This window comes from Cervus canadensis, chromosome 4 (genome assembly GCF_019320065.1).
Source record: "Cervus canadensis isolate Bull #8, Minnesota chromosome 4, ASM1932006v1, whole genome shotgun sequence".
Taxonomy (NCBI): Eukaryota; Metazoa; Chordata; class Mammalia; order Artiodactyla; family Cervidae; genus Cervus; species Cervus canadensis.
The window spans coordinates 84171386-84187819 of NC_057389.1; the positions used below are offsets into that span (position 1 = coordinate 84171386).

A 16434-nucleotide genomic window follows, 5' to 3' on the forward strand; every position below is an offset into this window, starting at 1 on the left:
ATTATCTGAAGATTATCCAAACAGAATGTCTAAAATTCTGTATTTCCTGATTGGAAATGCTTTATTACCTCGGTGAAGGAGAAGTCTTCTGAAACATTTCACTATGGACCACAGACATATCTGGAAACATTAAAAAATTACCTTGTTCTACCTTTTTTGTTTTTGAGGAATTACATCATTTAGCAAGAAATTTGAGGAAGGTGAGCTTGCTAAAGAAATGAAAAAATTATATGTATATGTACACACACATTCTCCTTATCCATTTAGCCAGGAATGGATACTTAGCTAGTCTGCACATCTTCCTATTGTGAATAATGCTGCAAAAAAAAAAAAAAAAAAAAGGTAACTACGTGAGATGATGAATATATTGACTGTGGTTATCATTTCCCAATGTGTATGTAAATAAAATTACCACGTTATGAACTTTCACAATTCACACTGCACAACCTAAAATAAACAAACTAAATATGAGGACAATTAAGTCTGGCTCTCACCTTTTTAAACACTTGAGACCCCAGGAAGAGTCACACTGAAATGTGGCGCCATCTGGTGGTTGCAGTGCACTTTACAACTTCCCCTAATTTAGCCCTGTTCTTGTCTCTTCCACCAAACTTCCAACAGGAGGCAGCAAGGCTAACACTTCCCTCATCATTAATTCCAAAATTATGCAGAGCTTTTCATTATAAGACTAAGCACTTTTTCATGTTTATTGGACAGTCTTGCCTCTTAATGAAGTGCTTCTTTATTTCTTTTGCCCTTTTTTTTTAAATTTGGGTGCTTTTTCTTTTGATAGAAAGAAGTACTTTATATATTCTGTATACCTGTGCACTGAAGGGCAATATGAATTACAATATATTTTCCAACTCTAGCTTTTTGTTCTTTTAAATGGTTATTTTTTGATGAACATGTTTTTAAGACAGTGAAATATACCATTTCCTTTATTGTTAGTATTTTCTTATGAGAATCTTATTTAAGAAATCCCTACTATCGCTGAGTTATTTTGTTAGAAGTACCAGTGTCACTGCTTCTCTAAGTGTTGGGTTTAAGTTACAGATAGTGCCATCCAGGACAAGTTTTCTCAATGGAAAGGCTTTTAAATGAGACTCAACTTCTTTCGTAGTTATGGGACTACTGAATTTTCTTTACTACAGTGTTGCTAAGTTTTGTTTTTCTATGTTTATTTCATCCACGCTTTATTCAAACTCTGCGTTTCTAATAACTATAATAATGTTGTTTCTAACATTGGTTAGTTTCGCCATTTTTCTTTTTCCTTGATCATCCTCACCAAGAGTTTAGAAATTTTCTCAGTCTTACTGCTTTGCTAGTCCTTTTTTTTTTTTGTCATGTTACATATTTCACTAATTGCTGCTATTATTTTTCCCATCTATTTGAATTTAATTTGCTATTATTCTGGTTTCTTGAGATTTAGCTAATCCATTTTTAGCCTTTCTGCTTTTCTAGTATGTGCACTTTAAATGCTACACTGCTCCCTTTAATCACATCCAAAAGGTTGTGACTTGATATTCCTGTTTTCATTTGGTTCAAAATAATTTCTACTTTCTACTGGGTTACTGGGAGGTATATTCTCTTTTAACTTCCAACTTTTGTAATTTTTGTTACCAATTTCCCATTAATTCTGCTGCAGACAGCCTTCTCTATGAGAATACAATTCTTTGAAATTTGTTACTATTTTATGACCTAACCTACAGTCAGCTTTGACAAATGCTCCATAATCACCTCAAAGCAATTATCCTTATGCTTTGTTTTGGTGGGGTGGCGGGGAAACTGTGTCTGCTCTCATTTACTGAGAGAGCTGTATTAAAATTTTATTATTATTTTTATATTAAAATTTAAATATGACTTCTGCTTCTGATCAGCATGGAGAAATCAGCACTTTATCTTCCTCCCTAAAACAAAAAACTAGACAAAATATATAAAACAAAGCCACAACCACTTAAGACCCTTGACACGAGGCACTAAAGCATGTAATCCTTCAGCACATAAGCCCTCCACGGCCCCAGCTCACTGCCTGTAGAAAATTTCCAGGAGAATATAGAAAATTCAAAAGAATCTAAAAGCTGTTAGAATCAATAAATGAATCGAGCAAGTCATTATAAAACAATTGTATTTCACCACATTAGCAACAAATAAAAAACGAAAGACCTAGAGACACCTCACATAAGACAGTATCCAAATGGCCAATAAGTATTTGAAAAGATGCTTATTAGCATTACTAGTAATTATGGAAATTAAAGTTAAAACCACATAAAGATACCAGTACATACTTACCAGAACTCCTGAAAGTAGAAAAACGAAAAATACCAAGTGTGGCAAGCACGATAGCAAATGTCCCTTCTGTGAACACTTGGAAACGCAACAGGCTGACCAGCCAGTTGGAAAGGAAGCCTCTGGGCCTCTCTTACCTTTGTTTAACAAATGCTTCTTGAAGGCAGTGAGATGCGGTGGTTCCCGTGGTGTACTTACGAACACTATATCTTTTAATTCAGACAAAAACAGTAGCATGCATTAGTTTTCTAGGATGGCCATTAACGCAATACCAAAAGCTGAGTGGTTAAAACAACAGGCCAGAAGACCAACAGCAAGGTGTTGGCTGGGTGGCACTTCCTCTGAGGCTCCAAGGAGGGGTCTCTTCCTAGTTTCTCCTCCTTCCTGGTGACTGGAGGCATTCTTCCACCAGTGGCCACAACTCTCTGCAGGCTTCACATTGCCTTCTCCTCTGTTACCTTCCTTTGCCTAAGGACACTCAGTATGACAGTTTTGACTGGTGAGAGGTAAACAGAAATTATGCAAGTGGAGTTCTTGAAAAGCTGTTCTGCTAATAAAAGGGACACATGTTTGCACCTTTCCAGCAAATCCTTTCTTCTTGAAACACTTGGTGGCATCCTCAGGTGTAAATGTCAGAATCTCTGAGACCTCAATAGCATGTGGAATCTCTGCACCAGCCTGAGAGAGTCTGCCGGCAGACTCTTCTGTTACAAAAGAAAAACAAGCTCCAATAGGGTTTAAGCCACTGATAAAGTTGGTTTGTAGTCGAATACACTTTTTACGAAAATACTGGCTGCATCGTCCCAGCCAGTTGCATCATGAAGGATTTCTGGTTGCAGTGCATGAGCTCTCTAGTTGTGGCTCTTCGGCTCCAGGCCGCAGGAGCTGAGCAGCTGCGGTGTGCGGGGTCTCAGGTCCCTGACCAGGGTCACACCTGGGTCCCCTGAACAGCAGGGTGGGTTCCCAACCACCGGGCCACCTGGCAAGCTCCCAAACACACTTTTACAAAACTCAACAGCCAGATGTTTGACAGGTACTGTAATGTCAACTCTAACTGGACAATTCCAATTTCTCTGGAGACTAAAAACAAAAAATGCCTTCATACCAATGCAGGTCCCAGACTGGTCCTCTTGAGTGACTGGAGTAATTACCTGACCGGCTCCCACACATTAGCAATAACATGCAGAGACAACTGATTAGATTCTTTATTGATTCCACCAATGTATTAGTAGACATGATAATAAATGGTACTTTTACATTCTCTTAACCAAAAATATAACAAATATTTACACTCAATAAAAATACAAAAAGCATACAGAGGCACTGTCTTTCTAAAAGACATAAGTTTAAGAGGTATCAAAAAATAGGAGACAAACATTGCTTGTTACAGGATACTTTACAATCACTGAATTGTGCAGTATAATTGCTATTTGATCATTATGACTGTGCAGTTTTGTCTTTTGCTGATAAGCTCATGTTTCAATTTTAAAAGGTCAAGTACAACTGCATTCTGTGTATCAAAAGTAAAGAAGCCTTAAAAAGCACAACAAAAATTAAAGATGGACTGGGGTTCAAGTTTAAATCTGAAAATGTACTTTAACACTTTTGAAGATTTATCCCTTTGCTCTAGCCTTTACGGTAATACTAAAGGGATACATCTATTTTAATATCACATGTTTTAGAAACATACATCAGAATAACAATCAGTTTTAAATACACAAGGGAACTCTCCCCTTCTTCTTGAAGGGGAGAGAACACTTTATAAAACTTAGGTTTGGATATCTCCATGATTACTGTCACATTTCAAGCCTAGGAGATTTTCAAGGTGGTTATGCAGACTTATCACCCTCATAAAAAATCATTTGAAGGTTTTTTCTCCCCAAATATCATACTGAAAGTAATCATTTGGAGAAAGTAATACTCTATTAAGTTACAATAAACTTTTATGGAAGTACATATTGGGGTTATTAATTCTCTATGTCTTTCATCACGAAGAGATTTTTTTGTTGTTGAAATTCATTATTTGGCAAGTTTGCAGTGAGGATTTACTGCTTCAATATTCCTGGCAGATTCAGAGTTGTGGTACGATGAGGGCACAAGTCTCTTTAGTATGCTTATAAATTCATAACATAAAAACAAAAACAAGGGGACTGAGAAGTGGAGCAAGTATAGGTTAAGGCTTCTCTTGTTCTAGTCATGTGACAAACTAAGAGAAGGCAGGAATGTACCCGATATCAAAACATAAAGCTCAAAATGCCACGACCTTTTTAAGGGATACACACATATCAAACTACAAAGCATTTGGCTAGTTCCTGATCAATGTGATCAGCTGATCCAAACACTCACAGTTCAAGCTACAGGAAAACAAGGGCAGCTACAAGGTGCAAGTCCAAAACCACAAGCCTCTGACTCTGTGCAAGATGATTATCGACAACATTAAGGACAACGATTTGAAAGACCTGTTAAAAAAACATACTGTGCAAACAGCCCATTTTTCTGGGAAGTGGATACAAAATGGTGAGAATAAATACCCAAATTTGATAAAAAGATGGTTATAGCAAAAATATCTTTCACTTTCTTTGTTTTGTTCTGGACATGAAAATAATATTGTGTAAATCAGTGAAAGAAAAATTTATGATCAAAGGACCACTGTTTATAGATCAAAACTTTGCAGTGTGACTTTCAAACTATTATTAGATTTTTGATCCAGGTTACTTTCCATTTCAGTGGGCCAAGATAGCTATGGAGCCAACTGGCCTCATTCTAACATACCTGGGGGTTAAATTTCTAAGGCTTAAGTTTCCGATTTACAATTTTTTGCCCGTGGGAATTTTTCAGACATGTGATCTTTCCTAAGATGAAGAAACTGTCATTTTGACAGAAAAGATGGACTACTGCCATTTTCCAGTTGGAACTGATTTATGATTTTAAAATAAAGGAAATAGGAGGATGATAGAAGGAAGAGAGAGCTAGGAAAAAAATGAGAACAAACTTTTCAAAAGGAAGTCATAAGCCAACTAAATCCTATAAATTCACATATGGACAACCACTCAGAAGTAAACCTATTTTTGGTTGCAAGTTGATCCGGGTAGTGCACATTAATGGCTTTGGCTTTTGTTTTTTTGGTAGTCACAAAAGTTTATTAAACTTTCATTTGCCTTTATACTAAAAAACAAATGAAAATATTTAAACTAAAGATATAGAAAACATTATACTTTTTTATAATGTTGGAAACTCTTGTCTCATCCAGTAAACAATTACTGAAATTTTAATATTTAAGAGTGCCATGCCTAACAGGAGATATATATATATATGTAATATATCCCCTTCCTCTCAAGGCCTGAAGTGAGAACCAAGAAATAATCATTTCCATAATTCTAGCTCCTCTTTCCCCCACAAAATTTTCAACCAATCATTGATTCTGGCATGCCAAACTTTACCTACAGTCAACTGGGAGCTGCAGTGTTTATTAAGATTGAAAAAAGCCTTGTGCTTTGAGATGGGGGTGGGGGTGGTGAATGGTGCAGAACACTTAGCACAAAGCTAAGTTATCTTCATGATTACACTGCCAACGATAACACATCCATTAAGAAAGAACTCCATATCTGAGTTGTGAAAAATTTTAGTTACAGGTTCCTACAGGGTGGAACTCTCTAGAACTCAGTCTCCATTTATTGGATTTATACTTACAGTTAGATAGGGCATGACGTTCGCTTCAGAAAGAATTTTTATACGTGTTACGTAAGATAAAAATTTCATTCTTTGGAAATTAGGATTGCTATACACCCCATCATACCCCCTCCTTTTCCCAAAAGGCTGCTGACTCTGTGGTAGCTTCATTTGGCTTTCCAAATCCTGACCAGCAGATGGCAGTATTTTTCCTTCTTAACATCTCAACAGCAAAAGGATTCCTGTTCCATTCAAACAGACCCACATTGCATTGGTGCTACAGATGGTTACATCTCTGTATAGTCAAAGGTATTATCATCCTGTAAAGATGGCTTCTGTTTGGTCAGATCAGAGACAGTTTTATGGCCTCAAACATGAACATCAGTTAACTAGAGCTCCCAAATACAAACAAAACCACAAACTTCAAATAATAAGTTACTTTTCAAATACATAAAAATATCCTTGGCATTGGCAGACATTCTGAATTTGTCTGTTAACCCAAGCTATGGCTTGAAAATACTACCACTCTACTATCTTAAAAATATTGTGTTAAAGGAAAATCTATAGCAATATATATATGGGGAGGACTCAAGTTTGAATTTGTTCTAGTAACTGGGGTCCCAAGGCAGATGTGGTGTGCAAAGCGGAGACTGGTATCCAGGCACAACATCCATAGCTGAGGAAACTATGCATCTGCAGGGATTAAATGAAAGGAAGCATGACTCAGGCTATCTCACTGCTCAGAGTACAGGGAACAGAACCTCTGGGTTAGCAGCGGGAGCAGCGTGCTATGTGCTGGCAACGGCCTGCGGAATCGTGAGATAGTTCTGCCACTCCTTCTTCCAGGACTTTCAGTAGGCTTCAACCAGGTCAATACAAAGGCTACACTGCTGAAACCTGTTCATTTTCTGAAAACAACAGAAACACAGTTAAGTGGTAGATCCACATATTAATAAAGATCAACTAACAATCTAGTTATCTTTTAGAAAATTAGTCAATTTCAACAAAGAATTTTCTCAAATATCCCATCAGAGGCCAGATTTTACCGTAATGACATTTTTGAGTTCTGACCACACTGAAGACTGACAATCAATTGGAATTCCAAAAGTGCTTTGTAACCACTTTATTACTACACTGTTTAAAAGGATAAAATTCATTTATTGCCAACTTTGTCAAGTCAGTCAAGTTTTGCTAATAAGAGGAACTCTATCAAACAGCATGACTTCAGATTCAATTTGACATTGTGATACTTGGAGTTTCAAGTGCCCAAGCATTAATACATAACACAACTCCACCAATGTCAAGTGTCTTCTCTTAAACTTATCCCTTTTGGCTGAGCTGCTATCTGAAATATGAGTACTCCATTTGAGCTGGAAGAAGGGTACCGGGCACAGAGAAACAAGAAGCTTGTCCTCTCCGTTTACAAAAACACACCATCATATTTAGGCTTTTTTTTTTTTTAACAGAGATTTCTAAAGCAGTGAAGAAAACATTTCTGATTACATGAAATACCAGAGTAAAGATCATTCGAAGTGTTAAGCAATTTATTTAAGAGTCATTAAGGTAGTTTGTCAACATACCATCTGCTTCGCTATCTGCATCAGTCACATCTAGTTTATGCCTCTGAGGCTGAATTACACTCTTCGATGGAACACAGGCCACAGGGCTGCTACTGAGAGAAGCTGGTGGCAGTCTAGAGAGGCTGTTATGCATCAGCTTTGACCTCTGCACCGCCACACTATATTCTGGAGGTTTTAGGTGGAGGTGGGCTCCTTCCTTTAGGTCCGCTAAAGAAATCCCCATGTATCCTGGAGGAGTGGGAGGTGGCTCCCTATACCTATCCTCCTTCTTGGGTGAGGTGACACAGTACACTGGCATGAAAAATAAGCAATGGAAACGTTAATGAAAAACAGAAGAAATGGAAAAAAAAAAACACAAAACTTATTACAATGATAAAATAGAACTTAAAAAACTGACAAAATGAATATATTTGAACACAATGGCAATAGATTAAAAACTTTTTAGTAAGCTTAATAAACTTGATATTTAAATTTGTGTTTAAAATACATAAATTACACTGGGTTTTACAAACATTAAACAGAGTGAGACAGTTGAAGGAGATGACACTGATGACAAACTTCTTCCTTTCACAGGTCAGCCTGCAAATCACAGAAGTGTGTGACAAATTCCTCAAGGAACACCAGCCCCAAAAGTGAGTCAGAAACATTTAAGAATTCATCCTAAATATCTAAAGTGTATTAAATGGGGAGATTTTCATAGAAATGACATTTAAGCCCTGTACTTAAGTGCTACTTTTCTCTTTCTCTGACATGAACCACTGTTTCCTGGCACTCTAGGGTAGGTAAGTTGTCATTGCTGGAACATAAATAACTTTAGAGAGGAACTAATTCCTTCTAGGACCTTATTCCTAACCTCTGCTTTGTGCTTAAGTGAATAAGAAAAATTTTAGGAAATCTACCTTAACTTTCTCTGATTTTCTCAGTGGACATTAAAAATAATAGTGACTTAAAATCTTTTTCCCTACATTTGTACACCCTGGGTCTAAAGCAAAGCTTCAAAAAGCACCAGAAATAGGTTAGATAAAGAGGAAGGTTCCATGAAATTAAGACCAATCCACAAGATTCATAGGACCAGTAACTCTGAATGTCTTGATGATATCAGTAACTTTTAAAATACAAACACTATCTATATACACGGGGAAGGAAATGGCTACCCATTCCAGTATTCTTGCCTGGAGAATTCCAAGGATAGGGGAGACTGGTGAAGAGTCGAAAATAACTGAGTGACTAACACAAATCTATATGCAATAAGAAGAGACTAAATTAAAAAGGACCATTAAAATCCTCCCTTTAGATAATCAAGTTTGTCCATGCTGAAATTTCTACAACTCTACCAGTAAAATCTGCAGATAATACCAAGGTCAGAAAGGATTTCCATTCCCATCTGAGGAGAATGGAGTGAGGAGAAGGTAGAGAGGTTGTTAAGAGAAGACAAGCATGAAGAACATTAAGAGATTTGCCCAAAGTCAACTAGAAATGAACAAAAAACCCCCCCAAAACATTTTTAATCTATTTTCCCAAATGGATAAGAGGAAGATTTTACATCCAAGCACATAGACGCTTGCATATCAGTATAGTGGTTACTTAAAAGGCTTTAATAAAAAAAAAAAAACCGTAAGAGTTGATCATAATATTGATTCAAAGTAGTCACTCCACACAAAAGAAAACCAGGTGCTATTATGTCCCAGTATTCACATAACTCAAGAAAGGGAAAAATGTATTTGACAGGCAAATACTAAAAGAATACACTTAAGAAAGCTGTGTGCAGTTAGAACAGAATCCACAAAGAGAAGGTGGCACACGCATAACATGCACCAGGAAGGTATAATGAAAAATGTTTTGGACTTTTCTTTTTTTTTGGCCACACCATGCAGCATGTGCGATCTAAACTCCCTAACCAGGGATCGAAGCTGTGGTCCTTGCAGTGGAAGCTCAGAGTCTTAACCAGTAGACCGCCAGAGAAGTCCCTATTTCAGACTTCTTTATCACACATTTCCCCCCACCTGTAACACCTAAAAGTTTTATCATATTCAAACCATGTATGCAAAGCAAGAGGGTTCAAACAATTTATGAGGTGGCAAAGAGAATCTCTTTATTACTACGGCATAGTAATGTAATAATATTTCTTAATGAAACCAAAAGATCTCAAAAGCAAAACCAGACATATAAACCTGTCTCCCTAATTAAATTACTTCATGTCAGCCCTTTCATTTTAAATGACTTGACTATCTGCCCCAAAGCCCTTGGGAAATCATCAACTTTTTGAAAATAATTTGCATATGGAGGGAGGAAACAGAGATTAGAATAAGAGAAAGGAATTTTGCAAGAATAAAGTTCTGGGCCAAGGTCACGGTTTACGACTTGAATTCTAAACGCCACAGATATGACAAAGAACACATAACTTACCAATCAAGCCTTTTTCTGTACTTGAAGTAACAGTTTTATAAACTGGGTCGATGCCCTCCTTGTGGTCCAAGCCTTCAGATGATTCAGCTGGCGTGTTCTCCAGCACTCTCCGTTTAACTGTCCCATAGTTTGGTTCGTATGTATCAGACAGAGAACTAGAGGAAGCCCAACTCTGTCTCATCTGACTAGTCTCCAGGCTTCCTTTACACTGCCCACAAGTTCGAGAGCAGCCTTTAGGACAGCTGTGGTGCTCACTGTCAGTGGCTTCAACTTCAGCTATGGGACCATCCAAATGGGTGGGTCGGTAAGAGTTCAAAAACTCCCAGCCTTTGGGGTTTGGAAGACTTTGGAAGTTGTCATGGGAACTGCTTGAGCAGGAAGTCCAACTTCCACGACCACTATCAGCTGTTTCTATAATGATGTGCTCATGAGAAATCTCTTCATTGCTCACAGATGATGAGACAGCTAAACTCTTGTTGATTAGAGATGGCTTTGAGAGTGTCCACCTAAAATCAGAGATACACAATTAAAAGTAATTTACTGGCTTAATGGAAAAACTGCCTTCTGTCCACTGCCTACAAGAGACTACAGAACATAGATCACAAGTGCTTAATGCCCACATAACCTTGTGAAAAAAAAGTCACTGTAGTCAATCATCACTAAAGTTCTACTGGCATTAATGTTTATACTCAGTCAGAAACTCAAATACTTAGCAAGGTTTCCTCAGAATTCTTCTTGAATAAAATTAAGTTTACATTTTCATTCTTGGTCACACAATGCTAGATTCTCTCCATGCACACAGAATTAAGAATTTCAATTACAGGAACCATGTTTTATTTTTCAGCATGTCTCTGAGGTACCAAGTGAACAGCAACTCCCCCAGTTACCTACTGCTGAATGGGTTCTATCATTTCCAGCAAGGGTTCTCAAACTTACTTCATGGGCCAAATCCAGTCAAGACTGTTGTATTATGTTCTCGGGAAAAGCATGGTTTTTACATTTTTAAACAGTTTAAACAAAACAGAACAAAATACTCCAAAGATTTTGAGACAGGGACCATATGCAGTCTGCAAAGCCTAAAATTTTTACTCCTTTAAATGGGCCTTTACCTGCTCACCCCAGATAAGGTTTGTGAAGTCCTGGTATTTGGTACAGAGGATAGACCAGGATCTGCAAAGTGGAGTCCAAGGGCAAATCGGGGCCTCTACCTGCTTTTGCATATAAAGTTTTACTGGGACACAGTAAAACTGGTTTGTTTACAAACTGTCAAAGGCTACTGTGGTCCAACAACAGCAAGGATGAGCAACTGCAACAGAGACCTTACCACCTGCTACGTCTAATGTATTTACCAATTTTTACCGAAAAAGTTTGCTGACTCCTGGTTCAGAGAACCACAGTTTAGAAACCTTTACAAATATGATAATACTTTACTATTTAAAGTATACCATATTTAACAATATCAATTTACAGTCGACTTTCTCAATGCTTTCTGAAGACTTCCATTTTGTTTGATTCGAAATAGAAATTTAGAGTTCACATGTTTTTTTTGGATTGACATTTCTTAGCTGATAATTCTTATGCTCCAAATCATACTTTGCAAGACAGGGCTCAAGGACTAGTCCTGCTTTCCCAATGTGTCCACAGTGTGTATAGCACTTTGAGGGTACTTCCCATCACACACTCTGTTTCTGAGCAGTCTCTAACCTCAGAGCCAGAATGCCAGACACTTCCCACATACCAACAGCATCTTCACGCTGAATTCTTATTGATCAAAAAGATAAATAAGTTGTGTGATTTCGGTAACACTTAAAAAATGAGCACCCATACATCTTTCAAAACAGTACTTATTTTCATATAAGTGCATACAAGACACCCCTTGGTGGGGGAGTCTGTGGTCAATCAGGGAGCACTACTTGCTGTGGCCACTCGGCTTGAGTCTTGTGATATGAGCACAGGCAAGGATGTTTACCCAGGGCCAAGCTGACTATGGTCTCCTATCCCTGAGGAGTGCTCTGTCTTTTCCAGTGCTCCAGTGGATTCAGGGGCTGTCACAGCCTGGGAGGAACACCGTTCATCCTGTAGAGCTGTAGACATGGAGTCGACAGAACAATTGCTCACAATGCTGGACCGTGAAGAAATCTCACTGTGGCTGGAGTCAGACAAGTTGTCAGATTTAGCTGATGGTATAAGTGTATAACCTGAATGAGAGAAGGCAACCGATGAGACTACAGGACAAGTGAACTGGAGTGGGGAGGGTCAGGGAGAGGATTAAAAAAATACAAAAAAGAACAAAAATATAACGTGAGTATCAGTGTTAATTTCCATCTATGCAGAAGCAATGGTGCCAATCTTCTATCCATGTTCCCTTACATACCCATTCACCTACCTACCTTCATGGCACCAATCTAATCCCAAATTCAAGAAACATTAAAACACAGTATTACTGAGAAAACTAGTTCAAAGGTAAATCTGCCCCTGGCTCTCGCAGAGCTACAAGCATTTAACAGAATAAGAGGCATTAAATATATTACAGAACATTAAAATGAAGATATCCTGAACTTCTCAGCTTCTTCTTAACCCTAGGTCCCCTCCCCTATGATTAACATCAATATTTCAAGGCCTGACTTAAGTGTTCAAAACACCACCTTGGGCTGGGGGGTACGTAAGGGGAGTTAGGACCCAAGGGAAACAACTTGTTTTTTTCAAACTGCAAATACTTACCCTAGATACTTTGCTTTAGTCACCTAAGAAGTCTTGCCCAAGCTGAAAGCCACTTGTTTTAGTATTTTTAAAGAAACTGTTTTAGATTTGTATTTACTTTTATACCTAGTTTCCTTTTTCTTCACCAATTTAGCAGAGTATTAAACAGCTGAACTGACAGATTTAGAAGAATGTATCATGAAAAAAAAACAGCATCTACCTGTTTTAAATTGTTCTATGACTTACTGCACAGCAGATATAACTAGAGAGATTTTCTTTAGCATTTTCTGGAATGAAGGGGTGAAGATGGAGTAAAGTAGAAGGATCCAAAATCAAATCTGCAGTGTGATACTTAATGTATGCAACCATTTGTTTTGGTAATTGCTAGAAAAGTGCCAAACTTCTTTTGTTGTGAAGTAAAAGAAAATGCTGTAGTAATCCCAGCAAGGAGTAGGTCGTAAAGAAGTAAGCAATTATCTTCTCGTTCATTAAAAGAATGAGGTTCTATTAGGTGCATGACCTTTGGGTCCACTCCTAGAAATCTCAAAAACTATAGCCTTTATACTCACACATAGTTCAACAACCAAAAAAATGTGTTAATCAATAACCTTATTAAGTAGTTTCATTACCTATTTCAGCAAGAAAAATTAAGACTCAGAAAATGTGTGATCTATATATTTGACTGTGCCAGGCACAGGACACGCCAAGACAAGTCAATCATTTGACTCCTCCCCAGTTCTCAGATCATGGGATCACTGCTATTCCTCAGTGTCCCTCATGAAGTGATTGGTCAATTTTCAAGAGGACCAAGAAAAAGGATGTGGTAAATTAAAAACAAAATTAAAAAATTCTTCCTCAAAAGAAAAAGTCACTGTTCTTTTATCCTGGCACACAGACTTGCTTTACTGTTTTAAAAATAATTTCATTCCTATGTCTGTTACATTAGTATTTCTCAAATATAATTAATTCTAAGAATCATCTGGAAGGCTTATTAGAATACACATCCTTGGGCCAATTTCCAGCAATTCAAACTTATGAGGTCTGCAGTGGGACATAGTAACTGTATTTTTTTAAAACAAATTTCCCATATATTTTTTAACTTGCCAGGTTAGACAATCTCCTCCTCCTCCTCTGACCAGAGTGTATATGAAAAGTGGGTGATTAAAAAAAAAAAAGTTTATGTGGACAAGATATTATATAGTTTCTTGCCTTTCAAACACTTCTCTTTAGCTTATAAGGTAGTTGCAGTAATAAAGCAACACACTTATGTAAGGCAAAGGTTTTGGTCATATCATTACTGGGGTTTTAAAGTAAAAGTAAATACTGGTTCCTAAAAAGCCCCCTCTACTTGCTGCACTCACAGACCCAGCTGTTACCAGTAGAAAATAAAGCCAACTACAGAAAACGAGAGTATTAAGTTTACTAACATTAGCAAAATAACATACATACAAATAAGGCACTTTAAATGAATATGATTTGGTTGCTGGAGGATACTAATCCATAAAATGCTCAGAGAAGGTATTTTAGTAGGTTGGCTGCCTGAGCCTTGACAAATGACTTAATTTAAGCTACATTTACATTAATAAATGAAAACAAATTTCACACTAAAATTAAATAAAGAACTTCATCAGAGTGTCTTTCTCCTTTTAGACGTGAATCGCGTATAGAAGCAGTTTAAAGTGTTACTGTTGCCTCGGCTATTTGAATTGAAGATGTCACTCCCTTTCTCATCTTTGATGTTGCTTCCAACATCCTTCACTTTCTCACAGCTTTCTGTAGCTTGATTGTGATCTGCGTCCTCTTTTTTGCTGTTGGCTAGTCTCTCCCTTGAAAGAGCTCTTTCCCTAAATCTTCTAAACGGGGATGTCATTCTTTTCCTGGCTGTGTTCTCACAGCTTGTCCTGTCTCTATTCTCCTCAGTGGCCTTCTCGGTCCTGTCTGTTCTTTTGGCTGTGCTCCTGGTAATCTGAAGGATTTTCTTTTGCAAGTAAACCCCACCTATTCCGGGGCAGCTCTGGCCACTGATGTTGGTGCTGGACTCACGGGGAGGGGATGAGGAAGACCCTGAGAGGCGCAGCAGGATGCTGTGATCAGATAGGATACTGCCAACTGGAGGGAGAGATGCAAAAACCCTGTCATGGTCAATTAATTCTTTCCAATTAATCACAATTTACCTGGTTTATATAACATTTTACTATCAAAAAATTTTAACATCTTGACAATATCTGAAAAATTAAAGTCTAGCAACATACTTTTACTACATGGAGACTCTACAGCATAAACAAGACAGAACACAAGAGAAAGGTTACCTTGATTAGAATAAGCTGGTAATAAAAAACTGCTGAAAGTAACCCAAGCTGCTAAAATCATAAGGTAAAATACAACAAGAGTACCCAATAGCCAGAATTATTTCTTGAAAGTAACTGTGTCTAGAATTTCCAGGCAGATTCTACAAACAAAAATCAGACAGATCTTCATCAGAGTCTCTTTCTTCTTTTAGACTTGAATCATGTATAGAAGCAAAAATCAGATAAGACATATAAACAGGATATACAATATATGTATTTATAAAGCACAATGTCTGATCCAATTTTCTCTCGAAGGTGGAGAGGTTCCCTGCCTTAAGCATCACGGAAGATAAAGGTTAAGGCCTCTTGACGTCTCACTTTTTCAATTCTTTGTTTAAATTCTCCTGTTAAAAATCATGAGTGTAGGCTTCTTCTCTTTTTTTAGTTAAAAAAAATTTTGGCTTATTTTCTCAATTGTTAGAAAACAAAGAACTATTTCAAAGTATAGCAAGAACCAAGAACAGATTCTAATAACATACTCTTAGTTTAATGGCATTTTTGTTCAATAAGTGACCACTGGCAAAAATCTATCTATGGAAATAAACCACCAGAAATAGTTTTGAAGAAAAGACTTTCTTCAGATTTCTAAGACTTCAAAACATCACTATGTTTCTCACAAATCTATAAATATCATGGTCAATTGTTGTCCACCCACTGAAAGACACAACAGAGAGACTTCTCTATTCCAGTGGTTAAAATGGATTTCTGTTGGGAATAAAAGCAGTGGGGAAATTCCTGTCCTTGACCTCTTCCTACAAGTCACACTCTTGCATAAAATACCAAATCCAATTCAACTAGTTTCCTGGTTAGAAAACTGTCTATAATGAGACCACTGGAGGGTGTAAAGGTGTTCCTGAAAGAGCATTAAAAGCATATGAACACTGTTCATCTGGGCCATGTGTGTGAATAAGGCACTGTTCCCAGCCCCAATCCTTGGGACCTGATTACCCACTCAAGTATTGCCTGGAGAATTCCTTGGGCAGAGGAGCCTGGCGGGCTGCAGTCCATGGGGTTGCAAATAGTCAGACATGACTGAGTGACGAATGCTTTCACACACACAAGGGATACTTTGGATAGGAAACACACACAGTAAGGAGAGGAAAGAGATCTGTGTGCTTTCTAAATTATATACAAGCTACATACAACAGGAACAGAAAACTGTGCTTTATAAACACATCTATAATGAATACTTTTATATGTCCTATGTGATTTTTACTAAGTTTTTCTTAGTAAAATCTGAAAGAAAATTCTAGCCAGTCTCAGCTATGTGAAGAAGGTCAGTAATGGAGTGATATTGCCCTGGAGTGGCAACAGTGATCAAGAAGAGAAATTTCAATTTACTAAACACCCACCATCTATCAGGCGTTACAGGTATTATTTCATTTAAACCTTAAATAAGGTCCCTAAAATATGTGGTCCCTATCCCATCTTGCAGACAGAAGACC

The 16434-nt window shown here is 37.5% G+C and overlaps 1 protein-coding gene across 5 annotated transcripts in view; it reads right to left on the reverse strand.

The window, feature by feature from the left end:
- Positions 1 to 3477: 3477 nt before the first annotated feature.
- RAPGEF6 (Rap guanine nucleotide exchange factor 6) overlaps positions 3478 to 16434 on the reverse strand; it is a 236880-nt gene continuing 223923 nt past the window's right edge. For 4 of the 5 annotated variants that reach the window (XM_043465975.1, XM_043465974.1, XM_043465973.1 and 1 more), the window contains 4 exons: positions 11911 to 12139; positions 9942 to 10447; positions 7536 to 7826; positions 3478 to 6863 (listed from right to left, as the gene is read on the reverse strand). In XM_043465975.1, coding sequence (XP_043321910.1) covers positions 6838 to 6863; positions 7536 to 7826; positions 9942 to 10447; positions 11911 to 12139 — 1052 coding nt within the window. In that variant the 3' untranslated portion in view covers positions 3478 to 6837. The other variant, XM_043465976.1, reaches the window with a different exon arrangement.